This window comes from Bufo gargarizans, chromosome 5, assembly GCF_014858855.1.
Source record: "Bufo gargarizans isolate SCDJY-AF-19 chromosome 5, ASM1485885v1, whole genome shotgun sequence".
Lineage (NCBI taxonomy): Eukaryota > Metazoa > Chordata > Amphibia > Anura > Bufonidae > Bufo > Bufo gargarizans.
In genome coordinates, this window is record NC_058084.1 from 331,585,369 (window position 1) to 331,611,777 (window position 26,409).

At 42.2% G+C, this 26,409-nt stretch overlaps 1 protein-coding gene across 2 annotated transcripts in view; it reads right to left on the reverse strand.

Annotated features, from left to right (window-relative positions):
• MCUR1 (mitochondrial calcium uniporter regulator 1) overlaps positions 1-26,409 on the reverse strand; it is an 82,539-nt gene that overhangs the window by 22,437 nt on the left and 33,693 nt on the right. For both annotated transcript variants that reach the window (XR_006390103.1, XM_044295250.1), the window contains exons 6-8: positions 23,805-23,876; positions 20,659-20,712; positions 1,619-1,733 (exon numbers count right to left, since the gene is read on the reverse strand). Coding sequence is in view for 1 of the 2 variants with exons in the window: in XM_044295250.1 (XP_044151185.1) it covers positions 1,619-1,733; positions 20,659-20,712; positions 23,805-23,876 (241 nt within the window). In the remaining variant the exon portion in view is untranslated. The remainder of the gene's footprint in view (positions 1-1,618; positions 1,734-20,658; positions 20,713-23,804; positions 23,877-26,409) is intronic.

The window sequence follows — 26,409 nt, forward strand, 5'->3', positions numbered from 1 at the left end:
AGACTCATTTTATTTTATTTTTTTGACCGATTGTCTTAGGTAGAGTCTAATTTTTTGCAGGATGAGGTTATGATTTGATTGGTACTATTTTGGGGGCTTATGCCTTTTTGATTGCTTGGTGTTGCAATTTTTGTTATGTAAGGTGACAAAAAAATTGCTTTTTTTGGCTTTTTTTTTTTACGGTGTTCACCTTGTTGGGTCTTGTGATATTTTTATAGAGCTGGTTGTTACAGATGCGGCGATACCTAATATGTATACTTATTTTTAGTTTTTCACTTTAACACAATAATAGGATTTTTGAAACAAAAAAATGATGTTTTAATATCTCCTTGTTGGTACCATTTTGTGGGACATACGCTTTTTTGATCACTTGGTGTTGCACTTTTTGTGACCGAAGGTGCCAAAAATGGCTTTTTTTGGCACAGTGATATTTTTTTTTAATGCTGTTTATCGCATAGGGTGGATCATGTCATATATTTATAGAGCCGGCCGTCACGGACGCGGCAATACTAAATATGTCTATTTTATTTTATTTTTTTCTATTAACATTTTTTAAAATTACTTAATTGGGGATTTTATTTTTTATTTTGTTTTACATGTGAAACCTTTATTTTTTATAAAACACTTTATTTTTTATTTTACACTTTGCGTCACCCATAAGGTCCTATAAGACCTCTGTGGTACATTTAACTTCACTTTTTTTTTTTCACTATTGATTTCTCCTGTAACTGGGGCTGACATAGTAGCCCCAGTTACAGGGGAAATACACCCCCCAGAGAGGCTGTACAGCACAGCACAATACAGCACTGTACAGCCTCAGTGCATTGCTGATCGAGGTCTGTGGAAGACCCGACAGCTCTTGCACTTTCCTAGCCCCAGCGGTCACATGTCCACCAGGCAGGGACAGGAAGCGCATAGTGCTTCCTGGTCTGTATACACAGCACTCGTTGTCCCTGCCTTCTCTCTGGGGTGCCCTGCTGTCACTGACAGCGGGCCCCCCGCTCGGAAGCTGCACGATTAGCGTGCAGCTGCCATCTCTGAATGGACGTTCTAAAATGTCCATTCAGAGTTAAACAACCGCCCATAGGACGTTTATAGTCAATGGGCGGTCGTGAGGTGGTTAATCTGAAATAAAGATGAAGCAGCATTTCAGCCAAGAAGTGCTATCTCACACATACACAATATTCCATCCATAATGCTGTACTATACTGTCTGCCAGAATGACCATGAAACAAAAGGTTTAACTTTGCAGAGATCTTTGTGGACTGGGCTCCACAAAGTTCTAACCTTGATCCCATCAAACACTTTTAGGATTAACTGGAACACCAACAGCAAGCACCTTATTGCCTTAAACTATATGAAATTGGCAAAATAGACTTATTGCCCCCTATTTTATGTACCACTGTGCTTTTCTTTAATGGGAAGGATCTGTTACGGCAGACACAGGACAGTTACTAACTACCTGTGGTTACAGAATTATTATGTCTTCTATGGGCTCCCAATTCTCCATCCATTAGGATGCTGGGATGTTTTATAACTGTACAGGCAGAGTTACACCTTCATAATGTGTACCTTTTGTTTGAGAAGGAGAGCAAATTTAGGCAGAAAAGACACTTACCTGCAAGGTATTTAATGCTGTCAAGTTTATGGGATTCTAACATAGTCTTCAATCCTGCTACTTCGGTGTCAATCTTTCGTTTTGTTTGTGTCAGTGATCTGTCCTCCTGGGATTGCTGAAATCAAACCAGGTTCAGTTATATGGACATATGGAGAGATGTGGTCAGCACCAGATTCAAAATGCGCCGGCACGGGAAGGAGGAAGCTCCAGCAAACACAGCCTGTTATCCTGCAAGTTGATCCAGAGGAAAGCAAAAACAAACCCTGTGAGGTAGAAGCCAATTTTCCCCACTTTAGGGGAATAAAAAATTCCTTCCCGCCTCCAATCAGGGAATCAGAATAACTCCCTCTCTAGTAGCTATAGCCTGTAATATTATTACGCTCCAGAAATACATCCAGGCCCCTCTAGTGAACTCACCATCACCACCTCCTCAGGCAGAGAGTTCCATAGTCTCACTGCTCTTACCGTAAAGACTCCTCTTCTATGTTTGTGTACAAAAAAAAACAAATCACCAGTCCGTTGTCCCACCACTGCTCCATTAGCGGCTGCTTCTGGTCTCCTGCTGTGGCTATTCACAGACCTCAGTGGTCACATCAGCTTGAACAATACATCACAGCAGTAGACACTTCTATTCAATGATTCACAGACTTCCCTGTATGTCTGTATATAGCTATAGCTGTCAGTCACCAGTGCCTCTACATAACTTAGGCGGATGAACCGCCAGCGCAGGAGGGACGAAGACCGGCGTCTTCATAAATGTCCTCCATAATCCCAAAATAAGCGGAGATTAAAATGCATAAATGAAAAGTACTGAATCTTATATTTTTTTTCCATTTAACCATATATAAATCTGCTCAGCTCCTCCTGCTCTATAACATGATGCTGGCAGATCAGACAGCTTGTTAAATGCCTTTAAGATAATTTTGTTTTCTGTTCATTTTTGTAAAATTGGTTTACTTTAAACGGGTAGTCCGCTTTTTACTATTGATGTCCTATCCTCAGGATAGGTCATCAATATCATATCGGTGGGGGTCTGACTCCCAGCACTCCCGCCGATCAGCTGTTTGAAGAGAATGCAGAGCTCATACGCGCTCATATGGCATCCCTATTCACTTCTATGGGATGACTCTGTAGTATTCAATTGAACAGACAGAGCCGTCCCACAGAAGTAAATAGGGGCGCCATACTTGTAAGTACACCGGCTCACCACTGCAATTGCTGCAGAGATCAGGTAAACAGACCATAGAAGGCAATGCTCGTATAAGTTCTGCCTTCTCTTCCGATAGCTGATTGGCAGGGTTGTCGTACCCTCACCGATCTGATATTGATGACCTAATCCTGAGGACAACCCCTTCAACAGGAACATACATGTAAATCGCCAATCTTTTCTGTGTAAACCTCCACCACAGAAAATCATTGTTCCTGGCATGAGATTCCTGTTTACACAGAACAATCTGCTTCACAGAAATAATGCTTTTCGGAGCCGGCTGAAAGACATGATGATCACCTGATGAACAAGCGTTTGCTCGTTCAGGTGATCACCGACACCTTTTAATGGGCCAGTTATTACAGACGAGCATTTGTAAAAGAGATTCATTGTATAATGTATCAAGGACATACTCTCTCCTGGACACTTGTTTGGCATAGGGCTTGGTAGTCAGGGGGTGACATGAGAATCCTAAATCACATTGTGACTATCCTGGATATATAGTGTACTAGTTCAGGCTAAAATATAACTCTGTGAAAACCAATATATGTGGTTACAGGAGACAAATCAGCATGCAGAGCTTTTACTTCATTACATTGTATTTGTAAAACAGGGCTGTACTTCTGTGTCTCCTGTTTTGTCAAATACAAAGAGCTACAAATCCTAAGCACAAAAAAGCTGAAACTCCAAGTTGGGATAAGGAACCCTTCAAAGGGGACTGTGCTAAAGAACCAGACCAAATTACCAGTCAATAACTGTATGACTCTTAGACCTAATGCACACCACCGTATCTGTTTTGCGGTCTGAAAATCGCAAATCTGCTAAATACATATACAGTCTGTGTGCCATCCGCATTTTTATTGCAGACCCATTGACTTCAATGGGTCCATGGTGTGCATTTTGCAGACATATTCCATCTTTTTGCAGAAAGGGCATATGGATGCATCAGCTGTGTACTCTGCAAAAAAATACATGTTCTATACTTGGCCGCAAAATGCGGACCAGTCAAAGTCAATGGGTCTGCTATAAATGCAAATGCAACATGGACGGTATCTGTATTTTGTGGATCCACAATATGCAGACCACAAAATACAAATGGTCGTGCACATGAGGCCTAATTCACAGTAACAGAAAGTACCTGGGCTTTGCTACGAAAACCGGAATTAGACTTACCGGTAATTCAGTTTCCATTAATCTACCATGACGGCAACCAATTAGAGAGATTGACCCCTGACCTCTGTAGGGGCAGGAACAGAGAAAGGTTAAATCTCCCCCTCCCACCACCGTTCATCAGTATGTTACTAGAATCCAGTGCTCCATAACCCAACTTAGGATATACGGTATATATACAGTATAATTACCGGTAAGTCTAATTCCGGTTTTCCATTTGACCACCATGAAAGCAACCAATTAAAAACCTAACAGATCACTTGAATTAAGGGGGGGCTATGGCCTGAAGGACCTTCCGTCCAAATGATAGATCAGAGGACCCTGATAAGTCTAATCTGTAATGTTTCACGAACGTGTTTATACTGGACCATGTTGTGGCCCTACAAATCTGTTCCATTGAAGCACCAGCTTTTTCTGCATAAGAAGAAGACATGGCTCTAGTGGAATGAGCTTTTATATTGATTGGGCAATTTAGTCCCTTAATCCTGTAGCAATCTAAAATGGTCTGTTTAATCCATCTGGCAATGGATGCCTTCGATACCATCTTTCCCTTATTTGTACCCTAAAACTGCTAATCTGAAGTCTTTTGTGATTTCTAGATATTCTAGGACCGTTCTCCTGACATCCAGTGAATTAAATTCTTCCTCTTTACAGTTTCTTGGATTTGTGCAAAAAGAAGGTAGTACTATCTCCTGGTCTTTATGGAAATCTAATACTACTTTCGGTAAAAAACCTGGGTCTAACCTCATGACTAACCGGTCATCCCGTATGGTATTATAGGGTTCCCGGATAGATAGGGCCTGTATTTCCCCCAGTCTCCTGGACGATGATATGGCTATGAGGAAAGCAGTTTTGTGAGACAGAAACTTGATGGAACTTGTCTCTAGGAGTTCGAAAGGTTGTCTTGTTAGGCCTTTGAGAACAGTATTTAGATCCCAAGAAGGGACTCGTCGTCTTTTTTTTTTTTTTTTTTGCTTTCAAAAATTTATTGGGCAAAATACAAAACATTTACAGTAAAGAAAATTTTTACAATCTCTCAATTCTTAGTGACCCAACTAATTATATATAAACATAAATATATTCAACTCGTCTTTTCATAACATTTAGAAAACCCTCCCCTCCCTCCCCCCCAATTTGTGGTGCGTCAAAGTAGGACCCCTATATATGAAACAACTTGACCTCAGCTAATCAATCCTCCATCCACCCCATATCCTACTCCACTGGTACTCAATTTCCCTCCGTTTATATATAATTTTCTCATAGTTCTTTACCTTATCAGTTAAATTTATCCATGTATTTATGTCTGGAGTGGATCGGGCAAACCAGGTCCGACTGATCAAAACTCTAGCCAGCATCAGTATTCTGCTCAGGAAAATCTTTTGATACTTATGATTTTTTAGTTTGGAAAAATCATTAAGAACAAATACTTGTGGTTCAAAAGGAATTTGAATTTTTAGTTTATACATAATACAATTATTGATACTATTCCAGTAATTTATAAGTTCTGGACAAGTCCATATCATATGGAGAAAGTCCGCTCCTACAGTGTCACATTTGGGACAGTTGGACGAATCTCTTAACCCGCATTTATTCATCCACAGGGGAATAATATATAATCTGTGGCAAATATAGAATTGTATTAGAACATGGTTGAAGTTCTGGGATAATGAAGATAAATTCCCAAAAATATTCTCCCACCCTTCTATTTGTAAATTCGGACAGTCCACCTCCCACGCTTTTTGTCCTGGTGAGTGTATATCACTAAACCGTACCTTAAGTAATAACTTATATATATTTGAAATTTTTATTCTAGAAGGTGTACCCCCTACCCAATCATTCAGAAAAGATAGATTATCTATATCCAACAACCGCTTATCATCCAAACTAGATAGTACAGATCGCAATTGAAAATACCTAAACCATGAAAGATTTTTTATATTATGTGTCATTTCTATAAAGGGTTTAATTTCTCTGTCTTTAACTACCTGTGAAATATATAAAATTTTATTCTTCTGCCAAAATGTGTCAGCTGCAATTTCATCCAGCCTTTGTAAATAGAAATTATGCGTAAATGTAAGTGAACCCTTAACCTTCAACCATGTCCTAGTTGTAGCCCACACTTTAAGAAGTAGTTTTATAGTCTCTCTATAGCCTCGCTCATAGCTCTTCAATAAGCCAGATTCCAACAAGGTAAAAATATTATTGTGAGCGTGACTAGTTACCAACTTCCCCAGCAGTGCGCTGTTCTCTGATTCATAGCACATCAATAACTGGGCTGCAATAAAATACCCTTTAAAGTAAGGGAGATTTAAACCCCCGCACTCCACTGATTTATACAAATATTCCAGCTTAATTCGAACTCGCTTTCTTCCCCATATTAAATCATTAATTATTCTTTCCATAAGTTTAAAATGTTTATCTTGTATCCAAATAGGTGTATTCCTGAGCACGTAAAGAAATTGTGGTAGTATCACCATTTTAACTAGTGAAACTCGGTCAGCTCTAGATAGGGGAAGTTTCAACCAGATTCCTATTTTAGCTCTAATCTTTACCATTATGGGGATCAAGTTAAGTTCTACAAAATTTTCGACCCGAGGCGATATAGTCAAACCCAAGTATTGAAAAGTATCAACAATATCCAACTGTGTAACAGGAACCTCTTTCTGTGGCAGGGGATCTATTGGGAGCAGACTGGTCTTAGCCCAGTTTATAAGAAGACCAGACACCTCACCAAATACTTTGACCATTTGAATAATCCTAGGGAGAGTAGTTTCCGTATGATCTATAAAGAACAGAACATCATCTGCATATAATGAGATACGGTCTTGTGTTCCTAGCGTACCAAATCCTTTAACCTGATCATCCTGCCTGATGGCCATCGCAAGGGGTTCGATATACACATCGAATAGTAAGGGAGATAATGGGCAACCCTGACGGGTGCCTCTGTTTAAATCAATACTACTACTCAGAATTCCATTAAGACTCAATTTGGCCCTTGGAGATCTATACAATAACTTAAGAGTGCGTATAAACCTTTCTCCAAAGCCCATCCTAGCAAGAACCTTCCAGAGGAAACGCCACTCCACCCTGTCAAAGGCCTTAGAGGCATCCAATGACAGGATGGAGCGGGCGGTCCCCCCAGGGGCCTGGATATTAGAAAAGAGCCGATGTAAATTATGATGTGTACCCTTATTTTGAATAAAACCGCTCTGATCCGGATGGACAATGGAGGAGATGACCCTAGAAAGCCTTGTAGCAAGGACCCTCGCAAGAAGCTTTACATCTGCATTGAGCAGTGAAATTGGTCTATAAGATTCTAAATCTAAAGGGTCCTTGCCTTTTTTTGGAATTAGTATTATTGTGGCCTCCATCATTGAATCTGGTAGCATCCCATCCTCCATTGATTCAGCAAAGACCTCCAACAATCTGGGAAAGATACAGTCCCCATATTTACTATAAAATTCATATGGAAGCCCGTCTGAACCAGGAGTGGAGTTAGCTGAACATAGTTTAATAGCTCCCTCAAGTTCCTGAATTGAGACCTCTAGTTCAAGTGCTTGCTTTTGCGTCTCTGTAATAGTTGAAAAGTTGATCCTATCTAGATAGAAATCTATCTTATCATCTGTAATGTTAGAATCAGCTTTATACAGATCAAGAAAATAATCAAGAAAGGCCTTCTCCACCGGGCCCTGTCTAGTGACTATCCTACCATCACTCGCTCGAACCTTATCTATATGTTTTTTGGGTTGTTGATTGGAGATTACTCTGGAGAGGAGTTTACCAGGTCGCCCTGACTCGTCGTCTGATTGTAGGTTTTAACCTAGATGCAGCTTTGATGAATCTTTTAACCCATCTATGTCTGGCCAAGTCAGAATCAAAGAAAGCGCTTAGGGCAGATATTTGGACCTTCAGTGTAGAGAGGCTAAGGCCCAATTCTAGGCCCTTTTGAAGAAACTGAAGAATCTGCTGAATATTAGATTCTGAGTGATTGGGTGTGACTCCTCCTGCCCAGGAACAGAACCTTTTCCATATTCTCTGATATATGGATGATGTCACCTTCTTCCTGCTTGCCTTCACAGTGGATATAACCTCCTCTGATAGACCTTTGCAGTTCAAAATGTCGGATTCAGGATCCATGCTGTTAATTTGAAGAATTCTGGGCGAGGATGCGTTACTGGGCCCTGCGTCAGAATGTCTTTCCTGGGGGATCCATGGTTGTTGTGGTGATAGTCTCTTCAATAGGGAGAACCAACTTCTTTTGGGCCAAAACAGCATTATTAGGATCAGCTTTGCTTTCTCCTGAATGGCCTTCTGTATAACTCTGGGAATTAGCAGGAACAAAGGAAAAGCGTAAGCGAGATCCCAATCCCAGGTCTAGGAGAATGTGTCTATTGCCTCGGGCTGGTCCCTGGGATTTAGAGAGTAGAAGATTGGAGCCTTTGAGTTGTCCCCTGATGCAAATAGGTCTATGGATGGACGACCCCATTTTTTCACAATCAAGTTGAAAACCTGTGTGATTAACGACTAATTCTCCTTGGTCTATTTTTTTCCTGCTTAGGAAATCTGCTACGCAATTTTTGCTTCCCTTTAGATGTATAGCTGATATGGACCACTGTATTTTCCACCCAAGGGAATATTTTTCCCGACAGATTCCCTAGCTTCACTGACCTTGTACCTCCCTGATGTCTTAGGTGAGATACAGTTGTCACATCGTCTGAGAATATTTTTAAGTGCTGGCCCCTCAATTCCTCCTTGGCTACCTTCAAGGTTTCCCAAACTGCTCTGAGTTCGCGATAGTTTGATGACTGAACAGCTATCTCTGGAGACCAGATCCCTTGAAAGAGATTTCTTCCGACCTTCGCTCCCCATCCTGTACTGATTGCATCCGTCTGGATTACTACTGATGGTACTTTTTGCCAGACTACTCCCTTTTCCAATCTTTTTGATTTTAGCAACCATAGGATGGAATTTTTTTTACATGTACCGGGATCGGAAATTTGTGGTCTAGTGAGGTTTGGCATTTGTATAATTTCCTCAGTAACCAGGCCTGTAGTGGATCGGACACCAAGGAACTGCCACGATGCAGGCTAAGAGACTCATAGCTCCTCTGATGGAATATGATCTTCTTCCCATGAAGTTTCTTGCCGCTTCCTGTAATGTTTTTATTCTTTCTGGTGGAAGAAAGGATGCCTGTCTTATAGAATCTAGGAGTATGTCTAGAAATTTCATCCTCGTGTCTGGTAACAGGATAGACTTTTCTTGATTTATTACCCATCCTAGATTGTTTAACAGATGGCAAAATCTGTCTAGATCTGCTTCCATTTGATGTTTTAAGTCTAATATTATTTAAAAAATCGTCTAGATAAGGGACTATAGTTAGAAAAGCCACCATTTCCACTATCAGCTTGGTGAAGACTCTGGGTGCAGAGGGGATTCCAAAGGGGAGGGCGTCAAATTCAAAATGTACTATGTTCCCCATAGGGTCTTTTATGGAAAATCTTAGGTAATTTTGAGACTGAGCTTTGATTGGGACCTGATAGTACGCATCCTTTAAATCGATTGTGCACATTAGTGCGTTCTTCCCTATCAGTGGGATGGCACTGCTCAGTGAATCCATCTTGAATTTTCTGTATATTATATGTCTGTTTAGGCCTTTTAAGTTTATTATGGTTCTGTAGGAGCCACTGGGTTTTCTTACAAGGAACAGATTTGAGTAATATCCTTGTCCCCATTGAGACTGAGGTACCTGAACAACTAATTCAAAATGTATAAGTTCCTGTACACCTGCCCATATATTTTTTTGGAGTATATTTGAGGAATGGTAAGTAATGTGGAACCTTGGAGGGGGAGAGGAAAATTCTATTTTGTAACCCTCTTTTATTATGTTTATGGCCCAGGGGTTTGAAGTTATTGACTCCCATTGAGGAACAAACCCTTTTAGTCTATTCTTATTTTGGGGAATGAGAAGATAACCTCTACCGCGCTCCTCTTTCTGGTAACTCCATCGTCCTGTTTTTCCCTTTCCCCCCATAAGATCTTTCCTGATTTTGGGGATGAAAGGGCAATTTCCTTCTGGGGGGTCTCTCTTCAGCGAACCCTTTTTTCTTATCTGTGGCCTTTTCTAGTATCTTGTCTAGGACTGGCCCAAACACATACTCTCCGGAGAAGGGAATAGAACATAATTTAAATTTAGCCATTTTATCTCCCGCCCGGGACTTCATCCAGAGTGCTCTCCTAGCGGCATTTGAGAATGCTGCGTCTTTTGCCGAAAACCTGACTGTTAAATATCCTGTAGCTGACCGTAGTAAGGGAATAGACTCTATTATTTCTTCCCTTGGAGTTTTATTAGCTAGATGTTTCTCTAGTTCATTTAGCCAGAGGTACATTGACCTGGCCACTGATGTAGCTGCAATATTAGTTTTTATACTATACATGGCTGCCTCCCAGGATTTTCACAAGAGGCTATCAGCTTTCCTCTCCATGGGGTCTTTTAACTGAGTGGAGTCCTCAAAGGGTAGCGACTTTTTATATTAACTTTTGCTATCAATTTTGGGTATTTCATTAAAAACCTCTGACTCAGTGGGATCAAATGAGAGCTTATTCCTGAACTCTTTAGAGATTCCAAGTCTCTTTTCTGGGTTCGCCCATTCATCCATTACCATCTCTTTGATGTATTCATTAATGGCAAAGACTCTAGATCTTTTGGCCTTAAGTCCGAATGGGGTTTCTGAATATCTTCTATCCCCACCGTATTTCTGTCCGCTTTTAAAAGGTCATTAATTTCTTCGGTGCAAAAATTGAATTTTTTAGATTCCACTACCACCTCTCCTTCTGATAAGGGATTTTCCTCATCCTATATTGTGGACGAGGAAGCTTCAGATTCTGAGGAGGAACCCTTCTCTAATTTCTGGCATTTGGGAGGCTGAGGTCTAATAGTCTCCTCACGGAATGATGCAAGAGAAGACTCAACTTCCTCGTGGATCATCGATCTGAATTCCTGCATAATAGATGGTTGTTCCTGTCTTACAATTCCCGCTATACACTCCTTACAGAGTTTTTTTGAGTATCGTTCGGGAAGTTTAGTATAGCATTGAATGCATTTATTACTTCTTTAGGGCTTTTTCAAAGCCACTTTAGAGACCTGTAGTAATAGAGTAAGACCATCAGAGCAGAATATCTGAAATATATCAACACAATTCAAATATTTTTGGCTCTATACACCACCACAATGGATTTGAAATGAAACAAACAAGATGTGCTTTAACTGCAGACTGTCAGCTTTAATTTGAGGGTATTTACATCCAAATCAGGTGAACAGTGTAGGAATTACAACAGTTTGCATATATGCCTCCCACTTGTTAAGGAACCAAAAGTAAAGGGACATAATAATAATCATAATCAAACTTTCACTTTTTAATACTTGGTTGCAAATCCTTTGCAGTCAATTACAGCCTGAAGTCTGGAACGCATAGACATCACCAGACACTGGGTTTCCTCCCTGGTGATGCTCTGCCAGGCCTCGTCTTCAGTTCCTGCTTGTTCTTGGGGCATTTTCCCTTTAGTTTTGTCTTCAGCAAGTGAAATGCATGCTCAATCGGATTCAGGTCAGGTGATTGACTTGGCCATTGCATAACATTCCACTTCTTTCCCTTAAAAAACTCTTTGGTTGCTTTTGCAGTATGCTTTGGGTCATTGTCCATCTGCACTGTGAAGAACCATCCAATGAGTTCTAAAGCATTTGGCTGAATGTGAGCAGATAATATTGCCCGAAACACTCCAGAATGCATCCTGCTGCTTTTGTCAGCAGTCACATCATCAATAAATACAAGAGAACCAGTTCCATTGGCAGCCATACATGCCCACGCCATGACACTACCACCACCATACTTCACTGATGAGGTGGTATGTTTAGGATCATGAGCAGTTCCTTTCCTTCTCCATACTCTTCTCTTCCCATCACCTTGGTAAAAGTTGATCTTGGTCTCATCTGTCCATAGGATGTTGTTCCAGAACTGTGAAGGTTTTTTTAGATGTCGTTTGGCAAACTCTAATCTGGCCTTCCTGTTTTTAAGGCTCACCAATGGTTTACATCTTGCGGTGAACCCTCTGTATTCACTCTGGTGAAGTCTTCTCTTGATTGTTGACTTTGACACACATACACCTACCTCCTGGAGAGTATTCTTGATCTGGCCAACTGTTGTGAAGGGTGTTTTCTTCACCAGGGAAATAATTGTTCGGTCATCCACCACAGTTGTTTTCCGTGGTCTTCTGGGTCTTGGTGTTGCTGAGCTCACCGATGCGTTCCTTCTTTTAAGAATGTTCCAAACTGTTGTTTTGGCCACGTCTAATGTTTTTGCTATCTCTCTGATGGGTTTGTTTTGTTTTTTCAGCCTAATGATAGCTTGCTTCACTGATAGCTCTTCGGATCTCATCTTGAGAGTTAACAGCAACGGATTCCAAATGCAAATAGCACACTTGAAATGAACTCTGGGCCTTTTATCTGCTCATTGTAATTGGGATAATGAGGCAATAACACACACCTGGCAATGGAACAGCTGAGAAGCCAATTGTCCCATTACTTTTGGTCCCTTAACAAGTGAGAGGCACATATGCAAACTGTTGTAATTCCTACACCGTTCACCTGATTTGGATGTAAATACCCTCAAATTAAAGCTGACAGTCTGCAGTTAAAGCACATCTTGTTCGTTTCATTTCAAATCGATTGTGGTGGTGTATACAGTCCCTGACAAATGTCTTGTCGCTTGTGTACAAATTTACCTGAAGTGCCGCTAAAATATATTTCTAATCAAGATTTTGTTACAAGTAATGGGTCATTTTAATCCCAACAGCTTTTATAATAATGTTTCAGTGCAAAACGAAACTGACAAAAAGTATTCTAATATTCACAGCTTGGTAAAGCCCATTGAGTCAATTTTTGCCAAGACATAAGTGTTGTCGCCTTGTCATAGGAGCTTCACCTGTGACTAATAATGGATCAATTAGGTCTCAGGTGTGTATAAAAAGAACCCCAGTACACTAGACCTTCACATCAACTGCAACTAGACCTCTGTAAACATGCCTAAGATTCACCCGGAGACTAAAGTGTTGATTATCAAGAGGCTGAAGACCAGATCCACTGCTGATGTGGCAGACACCTTCAATGTGTCTCAGTGTCAAGTTCAGAGGATAAAAAAAAAAGATTTGAAGAGACTGGAGACGTTTTGGACAAGGCCAGGTCAGGCCGACCCCGCAAGACAACTGCTCGAGAGGACCGTTTGTTGGCTCGAACATCCAAGGCCAGACCATTTTCCACTGCAGCAAAGCTCCACGAGACCTGGTCACCTTAAGTCCCTGTGTCAACCAGAACAGTTTGTCGGATTCTGTCTCGAAATGGCCTCCATGGTCGAATCGTTGCCCATAAGCCAGCACTAAACAAAAGAATTGAAAAACCGTGTGGCATTTGCCAAGGGCCACAGCCTGCTAAAAAGATGGACGCTGGAAAAGTGGCAGAAGGTGGATTTTTCAGATGAATCTTCTGTTGAATTACACCACAGTCGCCGCAAATATTGCAGGAGACCTACTGGAACCCGCATGGAGCCGAGATTTACCCAGAAAACAGTGAAGTTTGGTGGAGGCAAAATCTTGGTCTGGGGTTACATCCAGTATGGGGGTGTGCGAGGGATCTGCAGGGTGGAGAGCAACATCAATAGTCTAAAATACCAAGAAATCTTAGCTACCTCTTATATTCCCAGCCATAAAAAAGGCCAAATTCTGCAGCAGGATGGTGCTCCATCGCATACTTCCATCTCCACATCAAAGTTCCTTAGGGCCCTTTCACACGGGCGAGTATTCCGTGCGGATGCGATGCGTGAGTTGAACACATTGCACCTGCACTGAATCCGGACACATTCATTTCTATGGGGCTGTGCACATGAGCGGTGATTTTCACGCATCACTTGTGCGTTGCGTGAAAATTGCAGCATGGTCTATATTGTGCGTTTTCCACGCAACGCAGGCCCCATAGAAGTGAATGGGGCTGCGTGAAAATCACAAGCATCCGCAAGCAAGTGTGAATGCGGTGCGATTTTCACACACGGTTGCTAGGAGACGTTCGGGATGGAGACCCGATCATTATTATTTTCCCTTATAACATTGTTATAAGGGAAAATAATAGCATTCTGAATACAGAATGCATAGAACAATAGCGCTGAAGGGGTAAAAAAAAATAAAAAATGATCGCCCAGCCCGGCAACCATCTTATAAGGGAAAATATTACAATCTACAGAACACCTAACCCAAACATCTGTGAAGAAGTTCGGGTTTGGGTACCAAACATGCCAATATTTCTCACGCGCGTGCAAAACGCATTACAATGTTTTGCACTTGCGCGGGAAAATCGCGCATGTTCCCGCAACGCGCCCGCACCTTTTCCAGCAACGCCTGTGTGAAAGAGGCCTTAAGGCAAAGAAGATCAAGATGCTCCAGGATTGGCCAGCCCAGTCACCAAACATGAACATCATTGAGCATATGTGGTGTAGGATGAAAGAGGAAGCATGGAAGACGAAACCAAAGAATATTGATGAACTCTGGGAGGCATGCAAGACTGTTTTCTTTGCTATTCCTGATGCCTTCATCAATAAATTGTATGAATCCATGCCAAACCGCATGGATGCTGTCCTTCAAGCTCATGGAAGTCTGTAACGGATTTTCTAGCACCCCGACCGGGTACCTCCGTCGATAGATGCTCCTAGTGCTTTCCGAGGACTCCAAGCACGCCACTTGACACCGTAAGCGCTGCAGACCCCACGAACCGCTGAAGCTTGGTTGAGGCCTCACCGTCTCCTACCCACCCTGGACCTACGACAAGGCTCCAGGCTCCAGTGGGTGAACCTCTCCTACAGCCAGAGAGCAGGAACAGCTCTTACAAGAGCTAGTAGTTATGCCCGGGGAGTATAGCAAATCTTCAGCGTATAGCAATCCCCCAGTGTTGATCAGTTACCCAAACACCAGCCTCAACATGATGAAGGATAAAACAGGCACACTTTATTGAGGGCTACCCGCCCGTATTTATGCAGGTCCCCATCTGGTGGACACGCCCCTAGGGGACCAGATGGAAGACTGTGACACTGGACAGATTTGCAGCAATTCAGGATACACAGACACAATACATCCCCACAATGCATCATGGTTTCCTCCTCTCTGCCCTGGAGACACCCGAGGAGTAATTCAATTATCTCTCAGGACAAAGGGAAATCGCCAATACACATGTGGGGACAACCCTTACAGTAAACACAGACATTTAACATATCCCCAGATAGCTCAAGTCTGAGTGCATATTATTAGGTGAATGGCACTCAGACTACACAAATACAATAAAATGAGCTATCTGGGTACCCTCACATAACATAAAATACAATTCCAAAGACAGATTTAAGCTGTGCGGCCGGTCTGTCTTCTCCTTTAAAGTTAGTATGGGCCATAATCCTGAGGCAAGAGGCTGGTATCCAGGCCCCTCCAAAACCCAGAAGCGAGGTTGGTTTTGCCACACAGAAGTCATACAAGATATTAAATTTGGATCTCACAGCACCACTACTTAATTTGCTGACATATTTTTGGATTTGCAGTAAAGTTGTTCAATTTCTGTATAGGCGACAAAACTTTTGTCTTGCCAAAATTTGACCTTTCTGTCTTGATTAAATGATAAATCTTTTTTCAGTGAAACTAATTTATTTCAGTGCATTAAACATCATTTGGGAGGGCTTTAGCTTTTCATATGAGCTATTTCTAACACCAATTGATTAATTAAAAGTCAGGTTAATAGCAGGAGTTTCTACAAAATAGAGAAGCGACAAGACTTTTGTCAGGGACTATAGAGCCAAAAATTTTAAAATTGTGTTGATGTTCCAATATTTATGGACCCGACTGTATATGCCATTGGCCTACTGACTAAAAATACATACAGGAGCCATTACATTAAGGGAGAGGGGAAGAAAAACATCGTCCCTCCGCCGACGCAGAGAACACAAGGCCCAGATGCCGATAATGCATGGCCCCCACATACATTCAAAGTCAGCTGCCACACACATCCCCATGGGGAACTCACTGTTTGCTGAGAAGGAGTCTCAAGCTCCCTGGACGGCTGCATCTCGGGGCCCGATATCTTTCTCCTGGCACCAGCTCAAGAGACCTGTAGAATGGATCTCACCCTGTGCCGCCGGGCCCTGGACTTAAAACCACTTCCGGGTATGCGCATGTGTCTTGAACCCGGAAGTGACGTTGGACTCCCGTGACCTGCACGTCACTTGCATCAATGCTTGCTAGTCTCACTAGGAGATAGGAGGCAGATGGCAGCATCAGGGTAGGCTCCTGATTAACAGGAAGCGTGACCCCTCCGTCACCCTGCCAGCATTGGACTATACCGCCGGAGGCCCGGGGACGTACCTGGGAGCATAATACCGCAAGGAAAGCGCTAACTTCCGATGCGGTGCCAAGGTAAGAAAAAACAATAAACTCAAATCCTTTTCACCTCCCTGACCGGCAGAGAGGTCTTCCTCTGTCCTGACCGCTGTAGGGGCAGGAACACACTGGTGAACGGTGGTGGGAGGGGGAGATTTAACCTCTGTTCCTGCCCCTACAGAGGTTAGGGGTCAATCTCTCTAATTGGTTGCCGTCATGGTGGTGAAATGGAAATATTTGATTTAGGCTCCACTCCTGACATTTCTGTTCCATTTTCTGTATTAAGTCATAAATCAAAACGCAAACTTTTCCTTATCTTACATGTGAAATAAAGAATGATGGCTACCAAATACAGTACTTTGGTTGTTTTGTAACTTTGTGTTCGTTGCTTTTGGCTATATATATATCTATATACTGTATTTATATCCATTCCTATTCCTGCTGTAATTGTGGAATGTAAATTCCTTCAGAGGAATGTAAGTGACAAATGTCACTATTACGGTGCACCCCGAGGTCGCAGCCCCATCATATCATACTATGAAACAGGACAAGCACGTTTGGAATTAGTCATGTTTTAAGGTGAGGCAATAATCATCTTTATGGTAACCTATAATATGAAATTATACTGTATGATTCATTGGACTGAACTAGATTTGACACGTTATGTGTAGGTTTTCTGTAAGCACCTATGTACTATGACTCCGGTGACAGTAGAACAACACACAATATAACTAGACTGCATCTTACAATGAATCTGTAGCCTATTTCTCTCTAGAACTTCAATTCAGAAAGGACCAGAGCACTTTATGACCCGTGCAGGCCCCATCATTTATCCAGCCATGGAAGCACATTCTGCATGTCACCAGTCAGCTGATGTCACCAACATGTAGATCAACTAGCAGCAATAGAAGCAGCAGGAAAGTCCATAGAAATCAGATTGTGAGAGCTGGCAGTTGTTTGTTTTCTGCTTTTTCGGGACAGCTTCGGGACTATGGGTCCTTTTACATGGGCAGGTAACAAGCGGCAATCGACCACAACAGCTTACCTGCGTTTATATGCAGCAATTATTGTTAGTACGGGGACGAAGGATTGGTAATGTGATCATCTGGCTTCTTACGGCTTACATTTGTCATTGGATTACACAGGAAGATGTGCTGCTGAGCGTTTATAATGCCACATAAAAAGTGATCACGTGAATGACTGGCAATGATCGGGCGAATGAATGTTCTTTTCTGAGTACCAGCATGTAAAAGGGCCCTAAACATCATCGTCCCAACATCCATGGTGTTCTCGAAGTCACGCCAGTCCCAATGAAATGTCATTATGTGATAACATGCTACAATGTCACATGATGTTGTATCAGGACTAGAATGACACAGAGAGCACCAAGAGACTGGGAAGGAAAATGCTGTACAAGCTTTTTTTTTCCATAAAATAAAAATCTACGAATTTGACCTTAAAGGGGTTTTCCGGGGCTTCAATGTTATGGCCTTTCCTCAGGAGAGGTCAACAATATCAGATTGGTGGGAGTCTGAGTGCCAGCACCCCTGCCAATCAGTTGTTTGAAGACCAGGGTGCTACAACGAGCACTGCACCCCTTCATAGGATATCTAGCACGCTCCTGTCTTCTGTAAAGTGCTCTGTTCACATGAATAAGAATGAGCTGCAGAAAGGCTGTGTGACTGATGGATGTGACGTCACAGGCCGAGGAAGAGGCCTGAGCACTCACCCAAGCGTGGAAAACCCTTTAAAAAATGCTCCGGGCCTCTGCAGCTTTTGTTGTCCCTCGATGTGTGCTGAGGTGCATTAGCAGTAGAAATGCTAGGACGTGTCTGTTATTTTGCAAGTTCGAGCCCAAACCCATGCATTTATAAATACTGGAAAACTCACTGGAGTTATTAGTTGCAAAAGAGGAAGCTTTAAAGGGGTATTCTGGTAGGTAGAAGTAATCCCCTATCCACAGTATAGGGGTTAAGTATCAGATCGGTGGTGGTCCTACCGCTGGGACCCCCTCCGATCACGAGCACATGCGCTCAGCCACTCCATTCATTTCTATAGAAGTTCCGGAGATAGCCAAGGGCAGTACTCTCAGTGGTAGGACCTCCACCAATCTGATAGTTATCCCCTGTGGATAGGGGATAACTTGTACCTGCCGGATTACAAAGGGGTTATCCAAGATCTGTAATGCCTCCCATATGACCGGGCACCTCACAGAGGTTGTACTTACCTCGCCCCCCCCCCCCCCGATGCTATCCGAAGCGATGCAGGTGCAGGGGACCGAGGTAAGTACAAGGGCCCGGGCATATGAGGGAGGCATTATAGATCATAGATAACTCCTTTAAGTTTTAAAGGGGTTGTCCAAGTCAAATAAAACTCGACTGCCCCTGTAAAACTGCCAAGAAAAGGAGGGGGAGGACATTACAGATTTTTTATTTTTTTATTTTATTTTAGAACAATTACAGGGGCTGCCCAAGTTTTTAATGAATGTGGACATCCCCTTTTAGTGATAATTTTCCATCTGTGTCAGAAGAAATGTTCTGGATGACATCTACTGCGCTGCTCGAACTCAGCTGTTTCAGCAAACTTGTATTACAGGGAGTGCAGAATTATTAGGCAAATGAGTATTTTGACCACATCATCCTCTTTATGCATGTTGTCTTACTCCAAGCTGTATAGGCTCGAAAGCCTACTACCAATTAAGCATATTAGGTGATGTGCATCTCTGTAATGAGAAGGGATGTGGTCTAATGACATCAACACCCTATATCAGGTGTGCATAATTATTAGGCAACTTCCTTTCCTTTGGCAAAATGGGTCAAAAGAAGGACTTGACAGGCTCAGAAAAGTCAAAAATAGTGAGATATCTTGCAGAGGGATGCAGCACTATTAAAATTGCAAAGCTTCTGAAGCGTGATCATTGAACAATCAAGCGTTTCATTCAAAATAGTCAACAGGGTCGCAAGAAGCGTGTGGAAAAACCAAGGCACAAAATAACTGCCCATGAACTGAGAAAAGTCAAGCGTGCAGCTGCCAAGATGCCACTTGCCACCAGTTTGGCCATATTTCAGAGCTGCAACATCACTGGAGTGCCCAAAAGCACAAGGTGTGCAATACTCAGAGACATGGCCAAGGTAAGAAAGGCTGAAAGACGACCACCACTGAACAAGACACACAAGCTGAAACGTCAAGACTGGGCCAAGAAATATCTCAAGACTGATTTTTCTAAGGTTTTATGGACTGATGAAATGAGAGTGAGTCTTGATGGGCCAGATGGATGGGCCCGTGGCTGGATTGGTAAAGGGCAGAGAGCTGCAGTCCGACTCAGACGCCAGCAAGGTGGAGGTGGAGTACTGGTTTGGGCTGGTATCATCAAAGATGAGCTTGTGGGGCCTTTTCGGGTTGAGGATGGAGTCAAGCTCAACTCCCAGTCCTACTGCCAGTTTCTGGAAGACACCTTCTTCAAGCAGTGGTACAGGAAGAAGTCTGCATCCTTCAAGAAAAACATGATTTTCATGCAGGACAATGCTCCATCACACGCGTCCAAGTACTCCACAGCGTGGCTGGCAAGAAAGGGTATAAAATAAGAAAATCTAATGACATGGCCTCCTTGTTCACCTGATCTGAACCCCATTGAGAACCTGTAGTCCATCATCAAATGTGAGATTTACAAGGAGGGAAAACAGTACACCTCTCTGAACAGTGTCTGGGAGGCTGTGGTTGCTGCTGCACGCAATGTTGATGGTGAACAGATCAAAACACTGACAGAATCCATGGATGGCAGGCTTTTGAGTGTCCTTGCAAAGAAAGGTGGCTATATTGGTCACTGATTTGTTTTTGTTTTGTTTTTGAATGTCAGAAATGTATATTTGTGAATGTTGAGATGTTATATTGGTTTCACTGGTAAAAATAAATAATTGAAATGGGTATATATTTGTTTTTTGTTAAGTTGCCTAATAATTATGCACAGTAATAGTCACCTGCACACACAGATATCCCCCTAAAATAGCTAAAACTAAAAACAAACTAAAAACTACTTCCAAAAATATTCAGCTTTGATATTAATTAGTTTTTTGGGTTCATTGAGAACATGGTTGTTGTTCAATAATAAAATTAATCCTCAAAAATACAACTTGCCTAATAATTCTGCACTCCCTGTATGTATATCGGCTGTATATTGTTGCCCACTATACATGAATATAGTTCTTACCATTTCTACTATTTCTGTTCGAAGTTCCACAAGTTTCCGCACATTGTCTGCAAACTATGTGAAAAATGGGAACATAAATATATTAATGTCTCATTCCATTACAATAGTAACCAACATCATATTGAAAGTTTACTTCTATAAGAAGTCATAAAATCAGTTCCTTAGTTGTCTACTTAGTTGTGATACTGTTTAGTTTGATGTTTCTTCATGTGTATGTGTAGCCTCCTCTTCGTTCATTACTTAACATTAGAGCGAGCAGACACTTGACTAGTTTCGGAAGTACCGCATCGGTGAATGGAAGTTAGCTGCGCATGCAGTTTCCAGAGATGGCCTGGAAGTGAGGCTTAAGACCATCATAAACCTTAAAGGGGTTGTCCAAGTGTTTAATACTGATGATTTATCCTCCGGACAGGTCATCAGTATGTGATTGGTGGGGGTCCGACTCCCTCCACCCCTGCCAATCAGCTGTTTGAACAGGCTGCGATGCTCTGGTAAGTGCCGCAGCCTCCTCGCAGCTTACCAAGCACAGCACCGTATACTGGACAGCGGGTGTGCTTGGTATTGCAGCTCAGCACCATTCACTTGCACTCTTCTAACAGTTGATTGGTGGAGGTTTCGGGTGTCGAACCCTCAACGATTAGATACTAATGACCTATCCTGAGGATAGGTGATCTCTAGTAAACACTCGGAAAACCCCTTTAAAATAACTGTATATCAATATTTTTTAGATATTGCACAGCACTATGAAATTATTCTATGTATGGAGCTGGTATTTGATTACAGTATGTTGGTACAGTATAAGAGCACTGTAAGGTTTATGCCACTGCTACATAGGCATTGTGTAGTATATTACTGTTGCAGGGTACTGTAGCCCCAAGCACAATATGACATTATTATTCAGGTACCCTTAGGGCTCTTTCACACTTGCGTTGTCCAGATCCGTTGTGTACTCCATTTGCCGGAAGTGCCCACCGACTCCGTAACACCGCAAGTGAACTGAAAGCATTTGAATACTGATCAGTCTTCAAAATGCGTTCAGTGTTTCTATGGCAGCCAGGACGCTATTAAAGTCCTGGTTGCCATAGTAGTAGTGGGGAGCAGTATACTTACTGTCCGTGCGGCTCCCGGGGCGCTCCAGAATGACGTCAGAGCGCCCCATGCGCATGGATGACGTGATCCATGCGATCACGTCATCCATGCGTGTGGAGTGCCCTTACATCACTCTGAAGCGCCCCGGGAGCCACACGGACGGTAAGTATACTGCTCCCCCGCTCCCCACTACACTTTACCATGGCAAACAGGACTTTAGCGTCCTGGCAGCCATGGTAACCATTCAGAAAAAGCTAAATGTCGGATCCGGTAATGCGCCGAAACAACCTTTAGCTTAAGGCCGGATCCGGATTAATGACTTTCAATGGGCATTAATTCCGGATCCGGCCTTGCGGCAAGTGTTCAGGATTTTTGGCCGGAGCAAAAAACAGTATTTTCTCCGGCCAAAAAACGTACCGGTCCTGAACTGAAGACATCCTGATGCATCCTGAACGGATTTCTCTCCATTCAGAATGCATGGGAATAATCCTGATCAGGATTTTTCCGGCATAGAGCCCCGACGACGGAACTCTATGCCGGAAAAGAAATACGCAAGTGTGAAAGAGCCCTTATGGAAGCATTACTTTGCCAATGCAAAGCACTTTTAATTAGGCATTCTATAGTTATCTGTACACTGCATGAGAGTACACGTCATAATGGGAATGCCACCAGAGTACCACCCAGCATGCCATCCAGTGTAAGTTCAGCTGTGGTGTCACTAGGAAAATCAGGGAGAACACAAGAAGAACCACGTGCAGACTATGCTTCCATCCCTCCAGCAGACCTATGATGGGGGTTGTTCGAATCAGCTACGTCAACCTCTTTGGATCTTGTGTTTTTGTCCGTCCGTTATGTGACAATCAATATGGTTCAGATAGCAATCTAATTACATTTTATAATAGAGACAAAATGGGAAGTAGAGGTGGGGCCGTTAGAGGAAAACCAGCGGCAGGAGATATTGGAGAGGACTCCACAGCTCTCACTCATAGGTTGTCACAATTGTACCTTATTCATCGGGTTTACAGAACCCCTCAGTTTCCATTTAATATAGGACTGACCGTGATGTGGGGAGGTGAATGCAGGTATGTTACACATGTTGTGGTCATGCTCGGCCCTGGAGGGCTTTTGGTGCGCTGTGCTGCATCTCATTAACTCTCTATATGAAGTTACATTGGATGTGACCCCATTTGTTTGTATATTGGGATATGTGGAAGATCTGCCAATCACTGAACCCAGAAAGGTAGCAGTGGCCAGAATGTTATATATGGCTCGCAAGTTGATTGCCCAGCATTGGCTAGATGAGTGTAGTCCTAGTAGAACCGAATATATAGCCAAGATTAACTGGCTAATTAATTTAGAAAGAGGGGTCTATAGAAAGAGGGGTGCTATGACCAAATTTGAGAAACTGTGGACTCCTTGGATTGACGCCCCAGGGCTGGCATCCAGGGAACTCCAGAGATACCGTCTGGGACTGGTGTGAGGGGTACTAATGCCTGATGTGTGTAGCTGGATCCGTGATTGGCGGTCTCTTGCAGGATCTGGGGAATGTCTCTCCACTATTTAATAAGGGGAAGTTGTGTCTGATGACAAAATGTACTTTTACCCACAGGATCAAGGTTCGGCGCAGTATTGTTGAGAGTGCTGTAGGGAAGGAGCATGTATTTATCACAAAGACATGATGGTGGGGTCGGGTGGTGAGGAATGTGGAGGATGGAGAGCATCATCAAGATGTTATGAGGGGGGAGGGTAGGGGGGTGTTGGGGTTCTGTGTTTGTAAAATTTTAAATAGGTTAATAAAAATGACTTAAGTAAAAAAAAAAAAAAAATATATATATATATATATATATTAGGGATTGATTCTGTTCCAAGCAAGAGCTTTCCAATAATAAAAAATGAATATGAGGTTTTATTAGCAGGCAAGACTGTTTTGAGATGGGACAACCCCTTTAAATGAATATATACATACATAGAAACCATAAATTGAAGGAAAATACTAATTTCTTACTCAAGAGTTTTGAAAATAAAGAAACATATAACACTACAGAGGTGATGCTTACCATTTCTTTAATTTTGCTTTTCTCCAAATTAAAGTCTAATTTGTTATTTGCACGGACTTTGGTAATTTCATCCTTAAGGGTAAGAAGAAAGATCATAAGACCAGTCAGGACAGAGAAGCATATATTGCTATGGCTCATATTTCCATGCCAAGGATTTATATACAGTACAGGTCCTTCTCAAAAAATTTGCATATTGTGATAAAGTTCATTATTTTCTGTAATGTATGCGATAAACATTAGACTTTCATATATTTTAGATTCATTACACACAACTGAAGTAGTTCAAGCCTTTTATTGTTTTAATATTGATGATTTTGGCATACAGCTCATGAAAACCCCAAATTCCTATCTAAAAAAATTAGCATATCATGAAAAGGTTCTCTAAACGAGCTATTAACCTAATCATCTGAATCAACTAATTAACTCTAAACACCTGCAAAAGATTCCTGAGGCTTTTAAAAACTCCCAGCCTGGTTCATTACTCAAAACCGCAATCATGGGTAAGACTGCCGACCTGACTGCTGTCCAGAAGGCCATCATTGACACCCTCAAGCAAAAGGGTAAGACACAGAAAGAAATTTCTGAACGAATAGGCTGTTCCCAGAGTGCTGTATCAAGGCACCTCAATGGGAAGTCTGTGGGAAGGAAAAAGTGTGGCAGAAAACGCTGCACAACGAGAAGAGGTGACCGGACCCTGAGGAAGATTGTGGAGAAGGACCGATTCCAGACCTTGGGGGACCTGCGGAAGCAGTGGACTGAGTCTGGAGTAGAAACATCCAGAGCCACCGTGTACAGGCGTGTGCAGGAAATGGGCTACAGGTGCCGCATTCCCCAGGTCAAGCCACTTTTGAACCATAAACAGCGGCAGAAGCGCCTGACCTGGGCTACAGAGAAGCAGCACTGGACTGTTGCTCAGTGGTCCAAAGTACTTTTTTCGGATGAAAGCAAATTTTGCATGTCATTTGGAAATCAAGGTGCCAGAGTCTGGAGGAAGACTGGGGAGAGGGAAATGCCAAAATGCCTGAAGTCCAGTGTCAAGTACCCACAGTCAGTGATGGTCTGGGGTGCCATGTCAGCTGCTGGTGTTGGTCCACTGTGTTTTATCAAGGGCAGGGTCAATGCAGCTAGCTATCAGGAGATTTTGGAGCACTTTATACTTCCATCTGCTGAAAAGCTTTATGGAGATGAAGATTTCATTTTTCAGCACGACCTGGCACTTGCTCACAGTGCCAAAACCACTGGTAAATGGTTTACTGACCATGGTATTACTGTGCTCAATTGGCCTGCCAACTCTCCTGACCTGAACCCCATAGAGAATCTGTGGGATATTGGGAAGAGAAAGTTGAGAGACGCAAGACCCAACACTCTGGATGAGCTTAAGGCCGCTATCGAAGCATCCTGGGCCTCCATAACACCTCAGCAGTGCCACAGGCTGATTGCCTCCTTGCCACGCCGCATTGAAGCAGTCATTTCTGCAAAAGGATTCCCGACCAAGTATTGAGTGCATAACTGACATAATTATTTGAAGGTTGACTTTTTTTGTATTAAAAACACTTTTCTTTTATTGGTCGGATAAAATATGCTGGGAGTTGAATGAACCAGGCTGGGAGTTTTTAAAAGCCTCAGGAATCTTTTGCAGGTGTTTAGAGTTAATTAGTCGATTCAGATGATTAGGTTAATAGCTCGTTTAGAGAACCTTTTCATGATATGCTAATTTTTTGAGATAGGAATTTTGGGTTTTCATGAGCTGTATGCCAAAATCATCAATATTAAAACAATAAAAGGCTTGAACTACTTCAGTTGTGTGTAATGAATCTAAAATATATGAAAGTCTAATGTTTATCGCATACATTACAGAAAATAATGAACTTTATCACAATATGCTAATTTTTTTAGAAGGACCTGTATGTGACTGCAGTTTTCTGAAGAAAAGGGTCTGCAGTGTACAATCACTATGACACCACTACATGCATTATTCTGTCACTGTGCAGCCGCAGTAAAGCAATTTACAATAAATCCTACAGTAATGGATCTCTACTAGATACTGATGTATTTGATTTATCACCCATATGGGACTTTCATTTCTCACCAAACATTTTTTTACAATCACAATTCCAAAAAAGTTGGGACGCTATATAAATGTAAATTAAAACAGAATGCAATGATCTGCAAATCTCACAGACCCATATTTTATTCACCATAGAGAGAAAGTGAGACATTTACCATTTCTTTAAAAAAAAATAAAAATCATTAAGAACTTGATGGCAGCAACACATCTCAACAAAGGCTGGAAAAGTAAGTGTTACTAATAAAAAACAGCTTTGCAACTAAGTCACACGACTGGGTATAAAAAGAGCATGTTAGAGAGGACGAGGCAAAGATGGGCAGAGGTTCACCAATCTGCGAAAAACTGTGTAGAAAGATTGTGCAAGTTACAGAAAAATTTTCCTGAATATAAAATTGCAAAGGCTTTGAATAGCCCACCATCTATAGTATATAATAGCATAAAAAGATTCAGAGAATCTGGAGAAAACTATGGATGCAAGGGGCGGCGCTGCATAAAAAACAGGCATGATTCTGTACTGGAAAACACTGCAGAATCTCA